Below are 23,454 nucleotides of genomic sequence, written 5' to 3'. Positions count from 1 at the left end.
TTATGTTGCTCGACATTCTGAAGAGGTTATTTAGACAAGCTTAATATGTATTCCATACCCATTGTCCTATTTACTTTCATTTGACCTGGCAAACTACACTCATGTTAGAGTTTTATGAAATGATAAGCCATTTTGAAAAAAAAAACATGCAAAGCCCCTCTTGAAGATTGTTACAGCTATTGGGTAAACGGGCACCTCATGTCGTTTTGGTAAAGCTACTCTTGCACGAAGTACCTTGAGGGTTGGGGGATAGAAAAAGGTCTCCAAGTAAGTACCTTGAACAAAGCATTTTGATCATTTTTTTAATGGAAGTTTACTATAAGATACTTGTCCTCTAAAATAAGCGTCAAAGTCATAAAACAAGATATGCATGTGGTTTATCCATAGCCACCAAATTAAATTATATATCTAAGTTTTGTCACTATGTTGTGAGATACAGCGGTACTCGTAATTGTATGGAAACAATTGGAATTATTTTGAACAATCTATTGCTTCTGAAAATCTGTGAAGTGAAGCAACCGAATTCTCCGTAGTCAATTGTGCTTTGCTGTGATCTTACGGCAAGGCATATTATTATCTGAATTTTAAAATTTACATTTCAAAATTCAAATGACATTTAATGTTTGTATAGAGAGAGTTTTAAATTTTTAGTTTTGAGTTTCATTTTGGATGGAGGTAGGAGGATTTTCGCTCTCTCTTTTTTTCTCTTTTCTCTTTTGTACTTTTTCTTATCTTAATAAAATTTAGGATTGGTCCTTCCCCCCTTTTTAGCAAAAAAAAAAAAAGCTTATTGGCATAACCCTAAAGGAAAGGGTTCTCAGGAATTACAAGCAAGCAGCAGAAAAAATCAACTAGCAAGCACTAGGTCAGCAGTAGTAGAAATAATTGAAATGTTTCCAATAAAAAAAATGATGATAAATAAACATGAAAGATGTTGTTGTCATAGTTTAACCAAAGTCAAATATTTAGGTTTTAGGTAACTCATAATCCCTTTTAGTTGTCTAAAAGAATCTATACACGAAGAAAAGGATTATGATAGTAACTACTTTTAACTTATATATTTGGTCACATTCTCCACTAGTTCTACATGCTTAAGACATCCTAAATCAAAAATAAGGTTTTCATCTTGATTGAGAACTTGATACGTATCGATATAAACCTAGTATGATATATGTAAAAATCTCATTCTTTTTTATCTTTAATGTAAATATGGAGAAAGTGAGACAATACCCCCCTCCCCCTTTTTTATTAAAATTTAGTAGAGGTATTTACAAGAATAAGGAGGAGAGAAGAAGAGCATGCATGCAAGAGGTTACATCACATCTCCCTATGGGACCTTTATAATAAGAGAGCTAGGATGCGCTGTGTCTCTCTAGCAAAAGCTTTCTTTTTTAGAAAATTCCTAAGTTTATCTCAAGCCAAATCTGCTAGCAAAGTGCAATAATGATTTGATCTCATGCTCTTCTCTATAAAAATATACCGATACGAAGCATCCACAACAACCAAAATTTTCAATCATTTTTACTTTTGAAGAAATTTTAACTAATAAATATCAAACCCAATGCTTAAATATAGTTTTTGATCTTTAATTTATCATATCAGCTGGAATTTCAAGATGTTGGTCCAAATATATCAATCGAGATGTCAAAAAATTTCAATTCCCTCTAATTTTTTCTATTTACCATATCAGCTGATATCAACTGAGATCTCGGTTCATCTTAGTCTCAACCACTCATTAACATAATCGATATGGCAGAATTTAAAAATCTTGCCAAAAAATAAAAAGTGAAGAATTGATTTCAAAAGGAGCACTCTTTTGAGCAACTAAGCCTTAACCTGACTGCTGCTTGGTTCATGATAGTAACATAATACTTGCATTATGTTTCTTAAACTTTTTTAAAAAGTTTTTCCAAATATATGGTGAATCCTTTGCCAAGTACTCCATACCTCATTACAATAATAGTCAAAATGGTAGCCAATTATTTAATTCAAACATGAGGGGACAATAGCATACTAGATCTATTATAAGAAGTCACAAGTCACAACATAAAGAGACAAGTAATTAAAATACTTAGAAAATAATAATAATTAGCATGTCTGAGAGAAAGAAAAGAGCGATATCAACATCATTATCATTATCATATCCTTGTATATAAAGCAGCATGGGGTGCACAATGAGCTTATTGGAAGGTAAATTTAAGTGCTTATCTTCAAGAATTAAAGATCAAGCTAGCTAGTTTCTTTCCTTGCTATTCTAACACAGGATAAATTTGTTACCGTTAGAAAACTTGGCTTGTGCATGCTTTTTGACTAGAGAATCATAATTGCTGAAGGAAACCAGCCCAACAACTTGTGCAACCTTTAACCTATGGATGAGCTAACATGGAAAGAGTACAACATCACAGCCTGCAGCACAATTTGCATCCCATGTACATGACTAGAAGTGCAGTAGCTTGGTCTTCCTCCTATTCTTAAAAACCTACCATGCAAAATATCCAATAGCTAATACTGTTATACTATGATCCTGTTCCCTTGAATTGTAAGGTCAAGTACCAACTTTGGCATTTCACCCAATTATTATGACCAAGTGGAAGTATAATTAGCTTCATTAGATCGGTCATGCCGGTTAGGTCTAGATTTGTCCCCCAAATTTGTGGTCCCTGGTTTCGAGCCACCATGCTGCATGGTCGCAGCCGATCGAATCCCAGGAGACCATGCAATTGTAAGTTTGATCAGCCTCCAATTGAAACCTTGGATCAGCCTCCAATATTTCAGCTGCTCCATTTTGTTCCCGGAGTCTTGGATCCTCCCTAGCTAGATGTTTTATCCAGTTGTGTTCAATTCAATTGTTCACCATCCATTGCGGGGTCCCACTAATTAATCAACTGGTACTGAGTACATGGTGGAATTTGTGGATATATCTCCTTACGAGCTACCTTAATTATTCAATTACCTATTGTTGATGGTGAAGTCTCCTACTTGAATAGATGGTACGTGGTTGAAGTAAGAGAGGCACAGAACTGGTGGCTGAAGTGGATGAGAACTCTCTTGAAGTGGCACACATGCTCTCCCCTGGTAAAAGTGCTTTGAACTTTGGCCAATACGGGGAGAATGATTGGCTAGAGATGCTGAAGCATGCATTGCACTGCATTGTTTGCATCATCTCAGGGAATGGTTTCATGTGAGGATATGTAACACAAAGGAAGAAATTTCAGGCTTCTTTTGAGAAGGTTATTTGAAGATTGTGATGGCCAGTTGTAGCGAATGCCTTACTGCATGGAAGATTTGCCTCGCTAAATGCTTGGATAACTCCCCAGGTTTCTTTTGAACATTAGAAAATATTGGAGTTGATAGGAGCATGCGAAAGCGGATTGATACAAAAATCCAATAAAAATACCATGCACACACTAATTTAATTAAAAAAAATAAAGATATAATAATGCAAGTGAACGGGTGAGTACTTATATGCATTAGATAGATCTTGAGTTGTTAAAATAGTATTCTATGGTTTATGTGGATTAGGAGCTACTGCAACACAAACCTATTTAGGTTAACTTCGGACTGGTCGTAATGTTTGTGTTTAGACTTATTGTACTTGTGATTGGATTTAAATAAATTTGGATTGTAGCATGGCGAGGATGCTAAGGTTTAAATAAGAGAAGTATGTGAGGATCTATGAAGATATGTATTTAGTCCTACATCAACAATCAAAATAACATCTTTTTAGCTAGTCTTTTTAGGTGAGGTCCTTTACCATCAAGCCTTCTCGACGACTCGATCCAAAGAATACTCTCATCCTTGCCACTTATGTGTGCATATCTTAATGCCCATGAAGTTAATCGCTCGCCAAGTCTTATTATTACTAATTTACTAGTCCAAGCCAATTACTCGCTACTCAGGTACTCTTGGTCATCAAGTCTCTCATATTCGCAAAAAAATTTGGTGTGGACACAACTAATTTGAGGTGGACTCCAAGTAACATTTCCATGATCTATCACCATCAGCCATGGCTGAGAGAATTGGTCCTCGAAAACCAAGCCAAGTTAATTCCCACATGTTGAGTCAAAGTAGCAATTTTGCAGTCCATACCGATGCCCATAACGTATTTGATGGAACGCGGCATCAATCATCCATTCGATAATCTCCCTAGGACTAAGTCTATGCATGCTGCTCCTCTGTGCCTTATGAAGGTGACCCAAGTTTCCCTTATTGAAGAGCCCTGAAAAATCTGTGCCAATCAATGGGGATATGGCCAAGAGTGATTGCTTGGTAAGCTTACTTTTTCTTGTCTTTTTTTATTTCCAAGTCAGAATTCAAATGAAAACATCCAATTGCATGGAAAACATGTTATCGAGTAGCGATCGCCCATGAGGTTATATCTTCAGATACATTATGCAGTCTTTTATAGCGCTGCCATGGTGATTTATAAGGGTCGTGACGTAGAATTATAGGCTTATTAAGTTCCATCTTACCGTGCGGAATTTTCTAGCTACCCAATTTTTATATTTGGTCTATGGAAGGAGTTAATTAAGGTCACTAGGTTATGTTGCATTTGCTTGGAAGACATGAGTTGCTATCAAATTGCTAATTAATCTTCCAAGATATATTAGATATCAGAAAATGGGCAAGCTTCTGGTAAAGAAGGTCGAGGACTCTTTTTTTTTTTTTTTTTTTTTGCTACAACGGATGATTCATATACTTCTAGTATAAATATATTCAAAAAAGTCAAAAAATAGCAAGTCTCAGAGTGCTCCAGACAACTCCTTCTTACTAACCCAGAGTGCTTTCTTAGAGTGGTCAGCCACATACGAGGCCACCCTCATATGCATGTAGATGCATGTAGAAACTAGATGAGCCTAAAGTAAACTAGATGTACTCACCAGGAAAGAAAAAAGAGGAGTAAGGTAGATGCATGTAGAAGGAAACCAATCAATGGATAAGGCATCTGAGAGGGATTAGAGACTCAGCCTTCTGCAAAGAGACCTTGAATTCGGCTGTTAACAAGGGAAATTAATCAGTTTATTTGACACTTCTCATGCATTGCCATGCAATGCAAGACCACAAATACAAGCTTAAACTCGTACTGACGGTACTTGGAATGAAAAAGGAAGGAAAGCTAGCATTTAGTTTTAATGAAAGCATAGAAGCCCGCTTCCTTGGCCCACACCCAGAGAGCCAGGTTGGGCTTAGAAACTAAGATCTGTCGTCAAACCCAAACTTGAGTTAACGGACTGCCAACTGGACGTGAGATCCATGTATTTGAAGAAATCTGTTTCAGTAGGAATCCTTTTTTTTTTTTTCGTTCAATGAGAATCAAATATTTTTTAAGAGAAAAAAAACATGAAGGAAAACGAACAATTAAATAAAATATTAAAAAATGCGTCTGCCGGGAGTCGAACCCGGGTCTATTGCTTGGAAGGCAATTATCCTAACCGTTGGACTACAAACGCGGAGATAGAAATAGTTATCTAGTAATTGTTTTATATATGTTTTACGAACATTTCTTTGGAGACGAGCAAAGATTCAAAACTCATGAAGAGAAAACGTAGCACCTCCCCTGGAGTTTATTGACTTAACGGCTCTTTAGAGTGAGAAGCTCTGAGGAGAGAGAAAGCGCTGAGGAGCGAGAACCCAACGGCTCTCTTCGCCGGCGGTCGGTGAGCTGCTGCTGGCCGTGCCTGGGCGGTGAGGAGGGTCTGTCGTTTTTCGGTTTGCTTACTGTGTTGCAGGTCTCCCATGGCCAGGAGGAAGGGGAAGGAGCCGATGGAGGGGTCGACGGGTCCGGCAGGGGAGCAGTCATCGGGGCCGTCGTCCGCGGAAGGCAAAGACCCGACAGAGACGGCTGCGGCGGCGACGACAAGGACGTGGGCGGAGGTTGTAGCGCAAGGCAAAGGTATGAACCTGGTAAAGAAAGGGGAGAGACCCGCTGGCCGGCCGCGGCCGGCTCCATGGGTCACTCATCGGTTGACAGAGACGGAGGTGGCTCGCCTGAGCCACCACTTCTCGTCGGTGTTTGAGCTCCCGGTGGAGCCCATTGAGGCTGCTCGCCGGGAATGGGAAGGGTTAGCGCTCGTTGGCCGGAGCCTCGGTCGGCGGGTGCCGGTCGAGTGGGTGGCCAAGGATGTGGCCGCCCGACTGAGGAAACCAGGAGAGGTGGTGGCGGTGTCTTTAGCCGACGACCACTTTGCCCTGCGTTTCCGATCGGTGGAGGTTCGGGATCGCGCCCTATCGGAAGGGCCCTGGGTGGTGGCGGGGCAGCTCTTAGCCATGGAGCCGTGGACGCCGGATTTTCTACCTAGGGAAAATCCGGTGCAGAGGGTGGCGGTCTGGCTTCGGCTGCCTGGGCTCCCTCCGGAGTATTGGTCGGCGTCGACTCTTCTGGAGATCGCGGCCAAGGCAGGGCGACCACTGGCGGTGGACCGAGTTACAGAGGAGCGCCGATCTATGGGGTTTGCGCGGGTCAAGGTGTCGATTGACGCTTCTGAGCCCCTCCTCCCTGGCATCCGGATACTCGGGAAGACGAAGGCCCTCTGGCAGCCTTTCGTCTTTGAGAGTCTACCGGACCTTTGCGTGCGGTGCGGGCGGATCGGACACCTTGAGTCAGGGTGCCGATTTGGGGCTCCGGCACCGGCGGATGGATGCCCTTCGGGGGAGGAGATCCCCGGGCCGATCTACGGTCCGTGGTTGGTGGCGACCCGTGCGAGGCAGACGCGGGAGAAAGATCCGCCGCAGCCGCAGCCGGGGAAGACGACTGAGCCTTCAGTCGGAGCGCCCCCATCTCGGCCGCCCTCGCCGGTTGCCTCGCCCAGGCTTCCGGTGTCCCCGCCGGATCTTGAGGATTGGCAAAAGCCAAGTAAAGTGGCCCGACGCCATTCCCCGCCGACGGAGGGGGTCCCGGCTCCCGGTAGGCAGGAAGAGGACTCCCGAGTCGACATGTCCGGCGACTCACTCGTGGGACGAGTTGACTCGGAAACTGGGTTGATCCTTGGTTCCAAGAAACGGTCCAGATTTTCTGGGTCGCTGCTTGATGCGGGCCACGGGGGAGGTCGCGGGGCACGTGGGTCCCGCGGGAGGCATGGTCGTTTCCGCGCGATGGGCTCCCAGGCTCGTCGCGCGATGGGTTTGGCGTGGCCCTGCTTGGCTGGGGCCCGTGCGGAGGATTTTGGGAAGGCCCCTGTGGGTGGGGGCCTTCCACTGTTCCCAGCCCATGTGGGCCCTATGGGGTCCACAGATGGGCCCGCTATTGGGCCCGATCCACGGGCCGAGCTGGCGGGTGAGCCTGGGTTCCAGTTCAGTGCCCAGGCTTTGGGGGTAGCCTCATCGTCCGAGATCCCTCCTATTCGAGGTTCCCTAGCGGCGGATGTGGGACTAGGGGATGGTGTCTCGAGCGGGCCCGATTTGGGCACCCCGACCATGACCAGCACCTGTGTAGATTGCCCGATGCGGGATGCGCCTGCACCTGTAGAGCCTGGGCTAGGCGACTCGAGTGTCTCCGAGGAGGCGGTGAGCAGGTCTACGGACCACTCGACAGTCGTTCAGCGGGTTCGGGCGGCAGTGTTGCGTGTTGTGTCCGGGCCAAGTGTGGATGAGGGTATGCGGGATGTTCCTCATCACGAGGCAGCGATGGACCCTACGGCCCAGATGGTGGATGTGCTTGCGGCCGACCTCTCGGACTTTTCCCCATGAGGATTCTTGCGTGGAATTGTAGAGGGGCGGCTAAGCCAGCTTTTATGTCATCTTTCAGGAGGTTGGTTCAGATCCATAGTCCAGAGATCTGCCTTCTCTATGAGACACGACTGTCTGGTAGAGATCTGGATCGTGTATTACGGCGGTTTGAGGTTGAGTGGGAGTCATACGTGGTTGAATCCCAGGGGTCGTCCGGGGGCATTGTGGCTTTGTGGAAGCGGGGTGTGGCCACAGTCGATGTTTTCCATAACTGTGCCCAACAGGTCCTGATGATTATTTCGGAACCTAATGGTGCTCCATGGATATTGAGCGGTGTGTATGCTAGTACTGACCATCGGACCAGGAGGGTGCTGTGGGATGAGCTTACCCACTTGATCGCTCAGGGATTTCCGACGGTGATTGTGGGTGATTTCAATTGTATCTTGGAGAGGAGTGAGAAACGTGGAGGGAGGGCGTTTACTGATTCCGTGGACAGGAGGGAGTTTCGCGACTTCATCTCGAGAAATGGCCTAGTTGATCTAGGTTTTTCCGGCTCGCAATTCACGTGGTGTAATAACCAGTCTGGTTGTGCTAGAGTGTGGGAGCGGATTGATAGGGCGGTTGCTTCTGCTGACTGGCTCACTAGATTTCCTTCCTACAGGGTTAGCCATTTACCCCGTATTGCTTCGGACCACTGCCCGTTGCTGGTTTCGACGGCAGCGGGCTCTAGTCACCAGTGCCCCTTCCGCTTCGAGAAGGTTTGGCTGTCTATCCCTCAATCCTGGGACATTGTCCGAGGAGCTTGGGGTCTGCCGGTTCGCGGCGACGCCATGCAGAGGGTCTCACGTAAATTGGAACTGACTAAGCGACGGCTGCGGCGGTGGAATCGTGAGGTTGTGGGTGATATCTTTAGGAAATTGGAAGGTGTGGAGGCCGCGATTGCCGACCTTCAAAGAAGAGAAGATCAGGTGGGTGTGCTCCCTGAGGCCGATATGGTTAGCCTCCGGGGACTGCTCGCCTCTCATCACTCGATCCTGCATCAACATGAAATCTTCTGGAGACAGAAATCCAGAATCCAGTGGGTCAGAGAGGGTGATCGGAATACTAGTTTCTTTCACCGCTCAACGGTCATCAGAAGGCAGCGGAATATGATCCGGTCCTTGCAGGATGACCAGGGCCATCGGGTGGAGGGCGATTCAGATATCAGCCGTATTCTGCTCGATTTCTTTCGATCTCGTTGGACGGAGGACAGTGGGTCTTATGTTGCGGGCCAGCTCCCGAGGGTTGAGTCCCAAATTGGTATGACCGAGAACGCTATGTTGGTTCGACCAGTTACGGAGGGAGAGGTGCGTGAGGCCATTTGGGCTCTAGGGGAGGATAGAGCTCCGGGCCCAGATGGCTTTCCACCTTTCTTTTTCCGTAGATATTGGGGTATCGTTCGGAGTGCAGTGGTGGAAGCGGTCTTGTGTTTCTTTAGGCGGGCTGGGATGCCTGACGATTGGAAGGCCACTTTCGTCACTCTTATACCTAAGCGTCAGAATGCAGTCGAGCCGAGCCATTTTAGGCCGATTAGTCTGTGTACAACTTTATATAAAGTTGTCGCCAGAATACTCATGGTTCGTATGAAGCCCTTCCTTGCTGACATTATCTGTCCCGAGCAGGGTGCTTTTGTGGGTAGTAGGAATATTTCAGACAATGTCATGGTGGCCCAAGAGATGATGTGGGATCTTTGACGGGCCCCGAAGCGACATTGCCTGATGGCTGTTAAACTGGATATGGAACGTGCTTACGATAGAATCAGGTGGAGCTTTCTTAGGTTAGCCTTGGAGAGTTTGGGGTTCCATGAGACATGGATTAGGTGGGTTATGGGGTGTGTTCGGGGACCGAGGTTTTCTATCTTAGTCAACGGTTCCCCATCTCCTTTCTTCAGATCTACTATGGGGCTTCGGCAGGGATGCCCGTTATCTCCATACTTGTTTATTATTTGTTCTGATGTCTTATCTCGCTCGCTGCGGGATGTATGTGCTGCCGGTGAGCTTGGGGCCTACGTCCCAGCTCCTGGGGCCCAGCCGATATCACATTTACTTTTTGCTGATGACTGCCTCCTCATGACTAGGGCCCGCGTTGTGGATGCTCAGACCATCAGGAGGGTTTTGGCTGCTTATTGCTTTGTATCTGGTCAGAGAGTGAATGTCCAGAAATCCTCCATTTCCTTTAGCCCTGGTACGACACTTGCGGTCCGACGGGGGATCCGGAGGATTCTGGAGATGCCCGAGCAGGATGGTACCTGGACCTATCTGGGCGTTCCGATCTCGGGCAGGAGATTGCGTGTGTCCGAGTGTACTGGACTGGTGCAGCGGGTTCTGGGTAGACTAGAGGGGTGGCGGGCAGCATCCCTGTCGATGATGGGCAGAGTCACGCTGATTCGATCAGTTTTGAGCTCTATGCCCGTCTATCTTATGGCAAATACGGTGGTGCCAAAGTCTGTTCTACTGAAGATTGAGCAACTTTTTCGGGGTTTCCTATGGGGCTCACATGGAGGAGGACGGGGGGTGCACCTGGTGGCGTGGGAAAGCATATGCCTTCCCCTCAGCGAGGGTGGTTTAGGGGTGGTATCTCTCCTCGAGAGACGAGAGCTGCTCCTTGCCCGGCATGCCGCCCGAGTCATTCTGGAGCCGCGGGGGTTCTGGAGTCGGATCATCACTAGCCGCTATGGACGGCCTGGCCCAGAGGGCTGGGCCCGAGGAGGGCGGAGCTGCTCTTTTCTATGGTGCGAGATTGCGGGGTATTTGCCGCTAGTGTCTAGTCACACCCGATGGTTGATCGGCGACGGGTGTAGTATCGATGTTGCCAGGGACCCATGGGTCGACGGTCTTCCTTTGCGGCTTTGGCCGACTACGGTTAGTGTTGAGGCTAGGGAGGGTTTTCGAGTCTGTGATCTCATGACTCCCGGGGTGGCTGGCTGGGATGAGACTCGGTTGTTCAGGTTCTTCGGGCAGTACTTGGCGGAGCGGGTTCGCTCACTCCCTCTACCACAGAGTGGCGGACCTGATGTTCGTGTGTGGAGCTCCTCGACCAGGTCCCGGGTTAGGATGGGTGACCTTTCCCGTCTCCTTAGGCGAGGTAGTGAGCCAGGGCCGGATTGTGCCTGGATTTGGCGATTGGGGCTCCATCCGAGGGTAGCGTTGTTCCTCTGGAAGGTGGCCTGGGACCATCTTCCTACGAGTGCTGTTCTCGGCGGTCGGGGTGTGAGGATCCCACTGGTGTGTGGGGCTTGTGGTGCGACCGAGACGGTGGACCACGCCCTATTTCGGTGCACATGGGCTAGGGCTACTTGGCGTCTGGCAGGGGTCCCACATGGGGTATGGCGATGCAGGGATGTGTTCCTACAGGCCATGCGTCAGGCATCGGGGTCCCCAGTGCTTCGTCAGGCGGCTATTCGAGCGAGCTGTCTTGCCTACCAGATTTGGCTGGCCAGGAACGCTCGCCTGTTTGGTGAACGACGCATGTCACTGCGATTCGTGGTCGAGAGTGCTTGCGCTCGGGCGGCTGAGCTGTGTTCTACTAGTCCTGTTGGAGGGACCTTGATAGCTCGGGACATCTGGGGTTCCCACTCTGCCTCGGCAGTATCCCGTACGGTGTTTTTCACCTGGGAACCCCCACCCCCGAGTTTCCTTAAGGTCAACTTTGATGGGTCTGTTCTGGATGGTGGTTTGAGGGGAGGCGCGGGTTTTGTTATTCGGGATCCGTCTGCCAGGGTCGTGGCTGCTGGTGGCAGTCAGTTATTTGATACGTCGGTTCCATGTGCGGAGCTGAGTGCAGCCTGGGCGGGCGTTCGCTATGCCCGATGCGTCCTACGGGCTAGGTCTATCATCCTGGAGGGCGACTCAGCCACCGTTATTAGTTGGATCCTGGGGGGTCCGAGGGGTGGCGGGTGTGACCATCCCCTGCTCCGGGATATCTGGGCCATGGCGAGGGATGGATGGGCCTTTCAGGCCACGCATATTTACCGTGAAGGTAACGGTGCTGCGGATTGGGTAGCTGCGTTTGTAGCTCGTCACTCCGGAGACACCTTATGGCTTGGTGATGGGGAGTTGCCCTTGGCACTCCGAGGTATTTTATTTTTCGACTTTATTGGGTCTATCCGCTCTCGCTGAGTATGATCGACCCGCACTAGCAAAAAAAAAAAAAAAAAAAAAAAAAAAAAAAAAAAACTCATGAGATGGACTCGAATTTGTGAGAAAAAAATATAAAAAAAAGATGGATTAACCAATACTAAGAATAAAATAAAATAGCATCTAGAGAATGATGATTTTATTAAAAAAATCACTATTTAAATATGTTTTATGATACTTGTTAAAATTTGCTCCTTTCTTGTCAAGGAGGATATTTCTCCAATAAAATTCATAAGTGACATAGATGCGAGCCGGCTCATCAAAGTTGAATCAACAGGGAGTTAAAGTTGCCAACCCAAATTGTGCATGATTTTTTTAAAAAAATTTTGGTTAAGAAAAAAAGAAAATATTCATTCCTTAAATAAGTAGTCATCATAATTATGTATAGCTAAATTCCTTGAACTCAAAGGAATATTACCCACCCAATTTTGGTGATCCCTATTGATAGTGACTTGTATGGCTAATCAACTAAATTATATACACAAACCGATCTCCATTATCAAGCATGAGTCCTTAATAGAGCTTAAACTATATTTGATTGGGTACATGTCTCATAGAAATAAGTTTGATTAAACTAAAATATTCCCTAATATAGTTATTTAAAAGGAGTAAACTAGCTAAAAGATTTGGCTCTTGTCCATTAAATTTAATTAGATGATCTAGACAAATCTGAATCACCAAGCAGATGCATCAAATTTTGGTGTAAATTGTAGCTTAAGTTTAGGTTGAGATAAATCATCTTGATTTCATCGGATTCCACGGTCAGTCCTATTCGCCAATCTTTGGCCATGCACAAAGGGTTAACCACCAGCCAATATGATTGTTCCCTCGCATACAATTTTGGACGTGATTAAATGGGAGGATGAGCTGATCCTGGTCAACATAGAATTGTAACATATCAAATATTTTCATCATTTGAACTCCGTCTTGACGCATGACATGCATGACGCACGGGCATTGGGCATAAGTTATGCTTGGCAATGCATTCACTAACCTGTGCTGCGGCAAGGTTATTGTAGTAACGATTCGTGGACCCGTACCATTCTGTCAACCCGAGCAATCGATCGAGTTGGCAATCTGAGTAGACGACTAGTAGCAATGAGCTATATATTCCTGAATGAAAGTATATTTAAGATTATTAAAGCTCGTTAAAAAGACGGTTATGATCTTACACACTTAAGAGGGCATTTCATATAGGATGATCATCCCAAGATCAAGAATGATATGAGTGGAGATAATAAGATCACTATGTTTGATTGTATCACGGTGATTTTATATGGCTGTGATCCCAAATTACTCCCACTCCTCGAATCACCACCCAACTCAGTGATGGGATAGATATCCGTCATTGAGGTCAGAAATTCAAGATCATCTCAAGAGGATGATCTTAGGTTGAAAGTTGACGACAAAAATATTCCTCAATTCAGCAGGAAAAAATTATATATTAATATATCATTAATATATTATATCAATACATTATTAATCATATTTTTGTCGTATTATTATTCCACTATAGTTTTAAATTAGGGTATAAATATACTATTATATCTTATATTTATATAAATAAAATATTTAATATACTACTTTTATTTGCCTTATTTTTCTAATCAAAATAATTATTAGTATTACAAATAATATATATAAGTATAAAAAAATATTAATTCTATAATAATAATTAATATATATTTATAGAATTAATAATTTATTAGGCTAATAAATACATTTTTTATGGAATATATTAGTAAATAGTATATCGATAAATATATTAATAATTTTTTATAATATATTTTATATGATTAATAAATATATTTTTGTGGAATATATTAAGAGTAGTTTGGGTATTATATAGTAAGTAATCTTAAATTCTCATGAAATACCAAACAAGTTAGTTGTGGATACTTAACAATATTTAATCATTGGAACATAATATATCAAAAGTAGTAATCTTAAATTAGTGGAGAACAGATTATTCTAGGATGAGGATTATCGGTGATCTAAAATACATCAGTGATTCTATTTGGGTCACCAAACGTCATCTAAGAGGGATGTTGCATGATGGTTACAATTTGTCCTATACAATAACGGACATGCGGTGTTTTCCAAGGCATATATCTGTCTCTTTTGGTAATCGATATTGTCCCTCGCTCTAAATAATCAACATGCGTGGAGCCTGCATGTATGCTCTCTTATGATGTGATACTCTTACTATCTTAAATTTTTGCTATTTTTTAGAGTTCTTGCCCGACTTTAGCTATGGAGGATTCTTTCTTGGACCATCACTTTTTCACCTCTCCAACGCGCGATGGCTGCATCTGAGGTCTACGGAACGCGTTGGGACGTGAGGTAACGGGAACGCTGTCGTAACGGAACTTTCGGGGGCATGGTTGTAATTTCGACTGTAACGCGGGGCCAAATACTCCTTTCCGTCACTAGTGCTCGCCGCGGAAAAGCCGGGACTTCTCGGTTCCGTTTTTCCAGGCACCGGTCTAGAATCCCACTGTTCTCTGGTTCCGCTGTCTCCTATGCCACACCAAAGACAGAACCAAACCAACCAAAACAAAACAATAACACGAATTCCTTCGCGGCTGAGCCCCTAATTCCAACTTTACACAGCTCTAGTTGCTCCGTATCTCTGTTCGACGTGATATAAATTTCTAAAAGACGAAATTAACCTTGAAACAGCGGCCACGGTTTTCGGTTTTCCGCTACTTATGTGTGTTACACGCTAGACTTTCAAATCCGTGCGCTCGTTCGTTCTTAGTTACGAATCACGAGATCGCACGTGGATGGCGATGGCTCCAGAAGGAGCCGACAAGGTTTCGACCGTGGGGCGTAACTAACCGGCGCAGGAATTTGAACGGCCGATTAATTAAAGTAGAATTGGGGCCTTAAGGTCGGTAGCAAGTCGACAAGGGAAAAAGACTCGTGTGGCATCATTTTTATCATTACTGCCACTTGCATTTCCACCCGCTGATATTAATGCGTCAGCGCCGCGAGCCGGATCCGCTTTTGCGCGAAAGAAGGATTCCCCTTCCTTCGCGCCAACCACCGTTGGATCATCCTCCTGTGCGGATCTCAAAGCGACCAGCGGATGATCCAACGGTGGATTCGCGCGAAGGAAGAGGAATCTGTTCACCCTTGGCTGTTCCAGTCCCGAAGCCGAGCCCATTTCCGTCAAGCTGACCGTTCCCAGACATGCCTCCCGCGTCTTTCCTCCGACCAGAGTATAAAACCCTCCACTCTTCTCCCTCTTAACCATCCTCCCTTTCTATCTAGTCTTTGGCTTCCTCTCTCTTTCGTTCGCCGCCCGAATATCCGCAAAGCTGGTCAGAGCTCTTGACTGCAGCGGGAGAGTATGGTGGAGACGAAATTAAAAAGCCTGCGATGATGTGAGGAAAAAGGCCTCCTTTTGTCTCTCCTCTCTTTCCTTTCTTCTCTCTCTCTCTCTCTCTCTCTCTCTCTCTCTCTCTCTCCAGTCCCCCCCCCCCCCCCCCCCCCCCGGCCCCTCCCCCCGGGGGCGCTACCGCCATCCTCCCGTACATACGTTACAGCTGGTGGAGCTGAGCGGGGAGAACGAGGAAACGTAGTCTTTGTTGTATCCGCCATGGCTTGAGGGGTTCTTTACAGCTCGAGAGGTATTCAGTCAAACGCTTTCACCGCTCCTTGAACGCTGGGCTCTTCATCTGTTCCTTTCTTTTAAGGGCTTAGCGTTAGAGAGAGTATGACGCCCGCAAACAACTGGATCTCGTTCTCCTACCCTCCGATGGAAATGTTCCTGCGTCCCTGTGGCTACGATCAGATCGGTCCGTTCCAGTCCTTGCTTCAGGCGCCGAAGCTCGAGGACATGCTCGGCGGGCAGCGATCATCGCCGATGGATCCGTGCTCCGACACCCTGACTGACGGCCAGGATTCATCGTCTCTCGGCACGGTACATGATCATCTTCAGAACCCGATCCCGCCGAACCCCCGCTATCTGGGCGCCTTCCCCCTCCCCCTCGGCAACTCCGTTAGCTCGGAGGTGGACGACTCGGCGTCGGCGCCGGGGGGTCAGCTTGGTGGCTTCCCGCCTGAAGCCGGGATGGTCTTGGCCAAGCGGTGGCCGCTTCCGCCTGCGTTTCCAGCGCCGGGAAGCTCCGCTGGAGCCGCGTCGGAGAGGACGGCGGCGGTCGGATCGTGTCAGAGGACATCGGTGTACCGAGGGGTGACCAGGTATGTGATTAATTAAGCGATAATTTTTTTCTTGTGATGTAAAAAAAACATCCATTAATTACGAATACGAGCGTCGGTTTGGGAAAAGCGTCAGAGAGAGTGACGTGCGTCGGCACACGTGTGGCGGTTTTGGCAGGCACCGATGGACGGGCCGGTATGAGGCCCACTTATGGGACAACACGTGCCGGCGCGAGGGGCAGAAGCGGAAGGGCAGGCAAGGTACACACGTGCGAACCTGATTTTCCTTGTTCACTTAATTAATTAATAATTATGTCTGTCTTCCAATGCTGTATTTCATTAGCAAATCCTAATCCTAATAGTTATTGGGATTTTTTTTGAGAATAGTTATTTTTATCTTTAGTAGTTATTAAGTCTTATTTTTTAGTTGGTGTGGTTTTTGATTTAGATAGAAATCAAATATTTCATCTATTTGATGTTTAAAGGGACAGTTGGTGTCTTCTTCAATGTAGCATGGCCAAAAAAAAGTTAGCTTAATTTTTTAATAAAATATTTTTTATTTTTTTTTGCATTTTTTTTAGTATCTATTTTAGATTTTGAGCTGGAACGATCGATTTACTTCGTGTAGCGGCCCATTTTATATAATATCAGAGCGATGTTGGAGAATAGTTGAGCAATTTGTGATTTTGATCAGATTTATTCGGAGCGCAGTTTTTAGAGCGACAACTTGGTTGTTAGTGATTCGTGTGTTCCGAGCTCAGCATAGTTGAAGAGCTTCTGGTAATTCGTTGTGCAATAGTGCAAGTATATGTACTCTTATTTTAATGATTCAAAAGATGAATTATTATGGCTGATGTTACTATTTTCTCTCTCAATGGGTGACCTCACTAATATCAATATGGCTATTTTTGCTACTATCATTTTTTTTCTGCAAGTTGAACAATCTATAGGTTGAACATTTGTTATCTAATTTGGAAGGGTAGTCATTTAATAGGACAAGATTTATGAGATATTTTTGGATGAGTCAGACGATGCCAATAGATACTCTTAATGACGAGGTTGCGAGAAAAAAAGTAAAATTTGGTGGTACAGATTATTTAAGTTTTAGTTGATAGAGAAAATTATCTTCATATTCAGAATATACAAAAGCCAAAAAATGTATGGGATATTCTTAAGGCTGTCCATTTAAGTTCTAGTAAGGTGGGACATCTTAAAGAAAAGTTGTTTGAAGAATGAATTTTGGTTCCAAATTTTTTTAAAAATTTGGAAGAACAGAATTGGTTTAAAGATAAAGATGTGAATCAAGGGAGCTTGATCAGTTATGTGCTGGTTCAAATTTTGAAGACACAGAGTATAGCAAAATTGATCAACGTGAGGGTCAGTTAGATCCAGAAGAATATATGGAATATGAGAAGCTTGATCATATGGATGCTGTATCAAGTTCAAAAAAAAATCATGATTGAAGTTGCTTAGGAAGAGTCGAAGGATGGTTCACTTGATCCGTCCGTATAGATCCATACTAAGGAGTCAAATAATATAGAAGAGTGTCGGAGCTATCTAAGATATGGATATTTCTTATGGAGATTTAGTCAGCCACGAAATTGAAAATCTGATCAATTTTGAGGTGATTTTAGAGATCAAGCAAGAAAAAAATATACTTAATGGAGGTGATTTATGTTATGCTTTAATATTCGATAAAATATTTAGTATATCAATTAATTGTGAAGCTATTCCAAAGTTTAAGTTGTTAGAAGATTCTATATATGAATATTTAATTTCGTATGTAGGACCAAGTGATATACAAATACTTCAAGCTGCTTCTTAAATAGAGGTGATGGTCGTGCTCACATTGATTGCAACTGGCAACTTGATGTTTATGTTTTACAGAATTCGACACATTAACTATGGAGTCAATGTTGAGGAGAAGTACTGGACGGTATTATTAATTTTTATATATGCATAAAAAAAATGAGCTAGTAAAAAATTATTGCTCAAGCCAATAAAAAAATTATTTTTTAAGTTATTGATTTAATAAGTTATTGTATATGGATAATATTGGCAATGATATTGGCTGTAATATTTTATGATATCAACAACTTCAATATTGTGGGTATAAATTTTATGGGGTAGGGTATTGAAATTTATTATCAATCTATGGTTTTATTATTTTTTGTGAGTTTTACTTTTTTAAATTTGGATATGAATCAAATATTCAAGGACCGTTGGTGTTGGTTTTTTTTTTTTTTTAGGTACTGCGTGAGAAAAAGGGAAAGAGGGAGAGATTTGGTGTCTCCTTTGGGACGGTGTGTGGAGAGGGAAAGGAGAGACATTTGTTTTTTTAAGAGTGGGCAAAGAGCCAGTATGGCTTTCAGCCAAAAAAAAAAAAAAATACTTTTTAATAATTATTTAATATTTTTTTAATATTCTTTTATTTTTTATTTAGTATTTGTTTTAGATTATACAATCGATCTATTTTGAGTCGTTGCAAATTTCATTCATTAATGGCCCAAGAGTCTCTCTCTCTCTCTCGGGACAGAGAAGGATTGCGGTCAGACGGGACGGTACGTTGGTGGTATATTTGCGTACGGGAGAAGAGCGCTTTCGCTTTCTGTGAGATGCCGCCGCTATGGGATAGAAGTCGAAAACTGGGGAAAGAAAAGGGTAAGGAAGGCTTAAGATGTGACCAGTGCCATCGTCTCAGTCCTCCCCACCCACCTGAACAGGCTTAAATAAAAAAATAAAGCTTTTAGAAAGGCTTTAGATGTGACCACTGACCAGTGCCAGCGTCTCAGTCCTCCCCACCCAAGGCTTAAATAAACAAATAAAGTTTTGTTTTTCTGGGGCCTCTTTATTTGATGTTTTTCCTCTCTTAATTTCAATAACATGCAAAACCTTAATCCTCGTAGAAATACCATAAACAGTAGCCTACTTTCTAGCAGTCTCTTTTTGTCCTTTGCTGCAAGCTCTACAGGCTCCAGCTAGAGTGGTTCATATAGGTCTACTTGTGGACTAGTACGGTTGATGTGAAGTTAGTCCCGGCTCTTTATTTTTCTGTGAGAAAGACTTCATTCATTCATGGAGTTATTGTGCTTTGTTAATTTAGTTTTCTACGTGGAGTTTATAACCATGTAGATGTAGAGCATCAAGTCTGTAGTGCAGTGAGTTATGGCCACTAAAATGGCTTGAGAAGAAGGCTGTTTTCTGTGTGGGGCTTCTTAGCGTAGGTATGGACCGATCTTTTGATAAAGCCTCCGTCAAAGTTCTCATCATAAAGCTTTCTTTGTCTGGACTCTGGACTAGGGGCGAGTGATTTGACGACACATAGGGGAAGGATCGAGTCATTTCTATGTGGTGCTGCGGCTCGAAGTACACTGTCGCCCTTTTAGTGTTCAATGCCGAGTCTCCATTCCCCCACCTGTATCTTTGACTGAAGCCCCGTCACCATGGTTTTTTTCTTGTATGTCACCTCATTAGATTGTGATAAGATTACATAAATTTATCATTTTGTTGTGTTGCCTCCAAGCATACACAGATTTTCTTATAGGAGCTCCTTCAATTAATTGGTATCACCTCTCTCCTATCTCTTGTCAGAATAACTGCTATATCTATTGCATTGGTTGGTTAGATAGCATCTGTGGGAGGCCAGCAACCTTGTTAAGGTTTTGCTTGATCTTATTGATTCGGAGGATTGTAGGAAATGAGATTCAAGTAGTTTGATGGATCCCTGTAGTTTCCTGATGGATATTCTAATAAATAATTTGTTAATTCATATAGAACATGGTTAATTTTTTCATTCTATTACATACTTTGCCTTTTTTCACCCTCGACTTACTTCTCTTACAGAGGCAGCTTTGTTTCTAGGATGCCCTATAACCATATCTGTGGAGTCTCAAGCATCAATTTCGACAATTCTGCTTGCTTGATTGTCATTTGCATACTTGACTCGTTAAAAAAAAAAATTATATAGAATGAGTCATTGAATTGTTCTAGGGTTACCTCGTATCAGTTTTCAACCTACCTTATGGGTGTGCTTACTGCAAGGACACTAATACACATCGTAGAGGCAGATGAATTATGAAGCTCTACAACTAGGGTAACAACTTGGATTGGTCTCGACCTGAACCCAGCTAGCCCAACTCACTTCTTGACTCGGGTTCGGACTCTGACCCAAAGAATCCAATTCTGACCGATGTTGGGTTAGGTTATTGGAGAGCTTAAGCCCAACCTGAACCCATCGAATTCAACCAGAACCAACCCATCCTTGCCCAACCTAACAAATAAATTAAATTTTTACCTATGTTTCATGTAATATAGTCATATTCTTAGCCCTTTTAAGTAATATAATTAGGTAAGCGGACCCCAAATCGGGTCCAAATATATACCAACGTAACAAAAATGTCTAAAATCTTTCTCCAATCTTAAGTTACTTATACAACCTGACGTAACTTGATTAATCCTATCCAACCTAGCCTAACTCGACACTAAATCAAACCAATCGAAATAATTTGTTTAAGTTGGGGTTTGGTTGGGAGATAATAGAGGTTGGGTTGGGTAGGTTACCCCTCAACCTGACCCAACTGGCCCAAGTTGCAATTCCTAATCATTTATCATTTTCTTCACAGTTGTTAGGCAAAGTATTATATATACATATATATAGCCCTATATTTTTGGGTCTCAGAGTAAAATAAAGGGCTCGTAGGGGCCTCCTTTTACATTATTCATTCAAACTGCAACTATTGTATTCATTTGAAAGCATACAACTAAATGTAAAATCCCTTCATATCTTATTCCTCTATACTACTAAGTGTTTAACAAAAGCAATGACAAGAAAATGTCAACTGTGCTTATCTGAGCAGAATCCACAGATCTCCACTATTGTTTTACTTCTCTTATTGTGCCCTTTTGCTTAATTTTTTTCTCAACTATCTGGTTCTTGCCCATTTAAATTGGACCTCATAACTTTATTGTTAATAACTATGTGGCTGATATGGATTTTATGTTCTCTTTTGCATGGACATGCATTCCATGTTTGTACGATTGTGCATATTCCTCAGTGTACTTGGGTAAGTAACATATATTTTTCAATTCCAATTGCAGCAACCTCTAATTTGAGTTTATATGTGGGTTGACTGTACTGACATGATGTAGGTGGATATGACAATGAAGAAAAAGCAGCAAGGGCCTATGATCTTGCAGCTTTGAAATATTGGGGTCCTATTGCCACTACAAACTTTCCGGTATTGTCTAACTATCAATAAATTCTTATCTCATTGGTTAGCCAAAAACTTTGTCAAAGGTGGAAAGTAGCTCTTGCCCTGGTTTCAGCAATTAACCTCAGTGTGAGCTAGGTTTTATTCTTTTAATGCTAAATTTGTTCTTTGGTTTTAGCAAGCCTATCCATTGGATCGATGTTAATGGATTAGTTGGATCCCTCTTTCTGTTAGATCTATATCTAAGGCCTTGATGAAGTGGTTAGATTTCCTGTTTGTTTAGGTTTTTCATTATGCAAGAATTTTACAGAAAATGCTCATCTTCTGAATTTGTCTGTTTTTTATGACTAAGAACTTGGTGTGATATTCCTTTTCTAGGTAAAAATTTATAGCAGGGAAATTGAGGAGATGAAGAGCATGTCCAAGCAAGAGTTTATTGCATCGCTGAGAAGGTAGTGATATTTACTTATCCACAGCGTACTACTAGTGAGAGGATGAATAATATAGATTCTTATGTATTTATTTTGTATTGGAATCTCCAGAAAGAGCAGCGGTTTTTCGAGGGGGGCTTCTATCTACAGAGGAGTGACAAGGTAAAACTCAGAATGTAAAAATATGGTACTTGTCAGGGAATCAGTATCATACCTACAAACTGCTCGCCGTCGTGCATGTCCCCATGATTTTATCTTACGATGTGTGTAGTGATAGTGGCTTTCTCTGATTGGTTAGGCATCATCAACACGGGCGGTGGCAAGCAAGGATAGGTCGTGTTGCAGGCAACAAGGATCTTTACCTAGGAACATTTTGTAAGTCTGATTTCATGTTCAATTTTCTCCTATATTGACAGAGTATAACTGAAATATCATCATTTATACCTGTTTCATCTCTCTCTCTCTTTCTCTCTGATGATGATGGATTGAAGGGCGGTTGGAATGCCATTGTCTGTACAGAAAAATAGCATTGTAGCTTATATTCTGTTGTGAGTTATGGTAAGAATGGCTTTTCTTTTCTCGAGTTACCCTTAAACTCATCATGCATGTCCTCCTCAGCCACGGAAGAAGAAGCTGCTGAGGCCTATGATGTTGCTGCAATCAAGTTCAGAGGTGCCAGTGCAGTCACCAACTTTGAACTTAGTCGATATGATGTGGAAGCTATTGCAAATACCGATCTGCCCATCGGAGCAACTGCAAGACGGATCAAGCAATCTCTCCAAGCCAGCAACAACCATCTCACTCTCAGCAGCTCATCCATCTCGCAGCAACCAACCCCCATGCCCTCTGCTTTCCTTCACGGCATCTTGCAGCTTCATACTAGTTCTGGACCATCCGGACCCCTGGCTCACTCCGGTTTGGTGCCAAGTGAGCCAGATGTATGCAGCCAGAGTCTGTACTGGCTGACTGCTAATGATCAAAATAGCAGCCAAGTTGACAACCAACCAATGGGAGTGGTATTCTCCAGCTGACACACCTTGCACCTTCCCAGTAATCTGATCTTTTGAATGCTGGCTCCACAGTAGCTCAGATGCGAAGTTTTTTGTATGAAACTAATGCCAACTTCCATAGGTCACAGGTCTCTCTTCAGTAGATGTTACTTTCTGTATAAACACCGGCAACATTCTAATGGAAAACTCTCTCTGAAAGTCTCTTCAGATTGAGTTCAAAAATCACAAATGGTTTGATGCTTTGCTACATGGCCAGGCAGTTTGTTCATTTCACTTTTACGGGGGTCCACTCTCTTTGGGTTAAGTATTATTTTCAGCTACAATGCAGTCAAGAAACCCTGGAATTGATGGGGAATTGGACCAGGAATGTGGAGATCCTCATCCTCTTATTTTTGGTGAACGGATGGTCCTGTTATTGATATTATCAGTTCTGCAGAATTATAAGTTGTGCTGATGTGGTTGCCGCGTATTTCCGAGACAATACCTTGGCAAATTCGATTCGAACTTGGGCTCCAGTATGGCTTGGGTTGTTGTTCAAGTTGAGTCAAGCCGATTTCGAATATTTTTTGTTTTTTGTGAGTCAAGTTTAGTGGCTCATAACAAGCTCGAGCTGGACTTATTACATCAAACTGAGCTCAATCTGTAGCTATTTCAATTAAGTTTGTATTTTTGCAGGCCATGTCTACGCAAAAGTAGGGGAGACTTCGTAGACCGGTACCATTATATGTTTGTGCTTCACGGTGATGATGCTCTCTCTTATTCTCTGAAGCCCCTTCTTAGAGGCGTTCCCAAGGCC

The 23,454-nt window shown here is 43.6% G+C and overlaps 1 protein-coding gene and 1 non-coding gene across 2 annotated transcripts; one reads left to right on the top strand and one right to left on the bottom strand.

Moving 5' to 3' along the window:
- Positions 1–5,378: 5,378 nt before the first annotated feature.
- On the bottom strand, positions 5,379–5,450 carry TRNAG-UCC. The gene has a single exon. It is a non-coding gene; the product is annotated as a tRNA-Gly (tRNA).
- A 9,906-nt stretch (positions 5,451–15,356) lies between these two features.
- Positions 15,357–23,127, top strand: LOC103709666 (AP2-like ethylene-responsive transcription factor AIL5). The gene is made up of 8 exons (XM_008795126.4): positions 15,357–16,049; positions 16,186–16,268; positions 21,062–21,070; positions 21,156–21,244; positions 21,596–21,669; positions 21,760–21,810; positions 21,947–22,023; positions 22,267–23,127. Exons 1-8 carry the CDS (start codon positions 15,562–15,564, stop codon positions 22,677–22,679), a joined length of 1,284 nt encoding a protein of 427 aa, XP_008793348.3. The 5' UTR covers positions 15,357–15,561; the 3' UTR covers positions 22,680–23,127.
- The last annotated feature ends 327 nt before the right edge of the window (positions 23,128–23,454 follow it).

This window comes from Phoenix dactylifera, chromosome 13, assembly GCF_009389715.1.
Source record: "Phoenix dactylifera cultivar Barhee BC4 chromosome 13, palm_55x_up_171113_PBpolish2nd_filt_p, whole genome shotgun sequence".
Taxonomy (NCBI): domain Eukaryota; kingdom Viridiplantae; phylum Streptophyta; class Magnoliopsida; order Arecales; family Arecaceae; genus Phoenix; species Phoenix dactylifera.
This window is presented reverse-complemented; position numbering and strand designations above follow the sequence as displayed.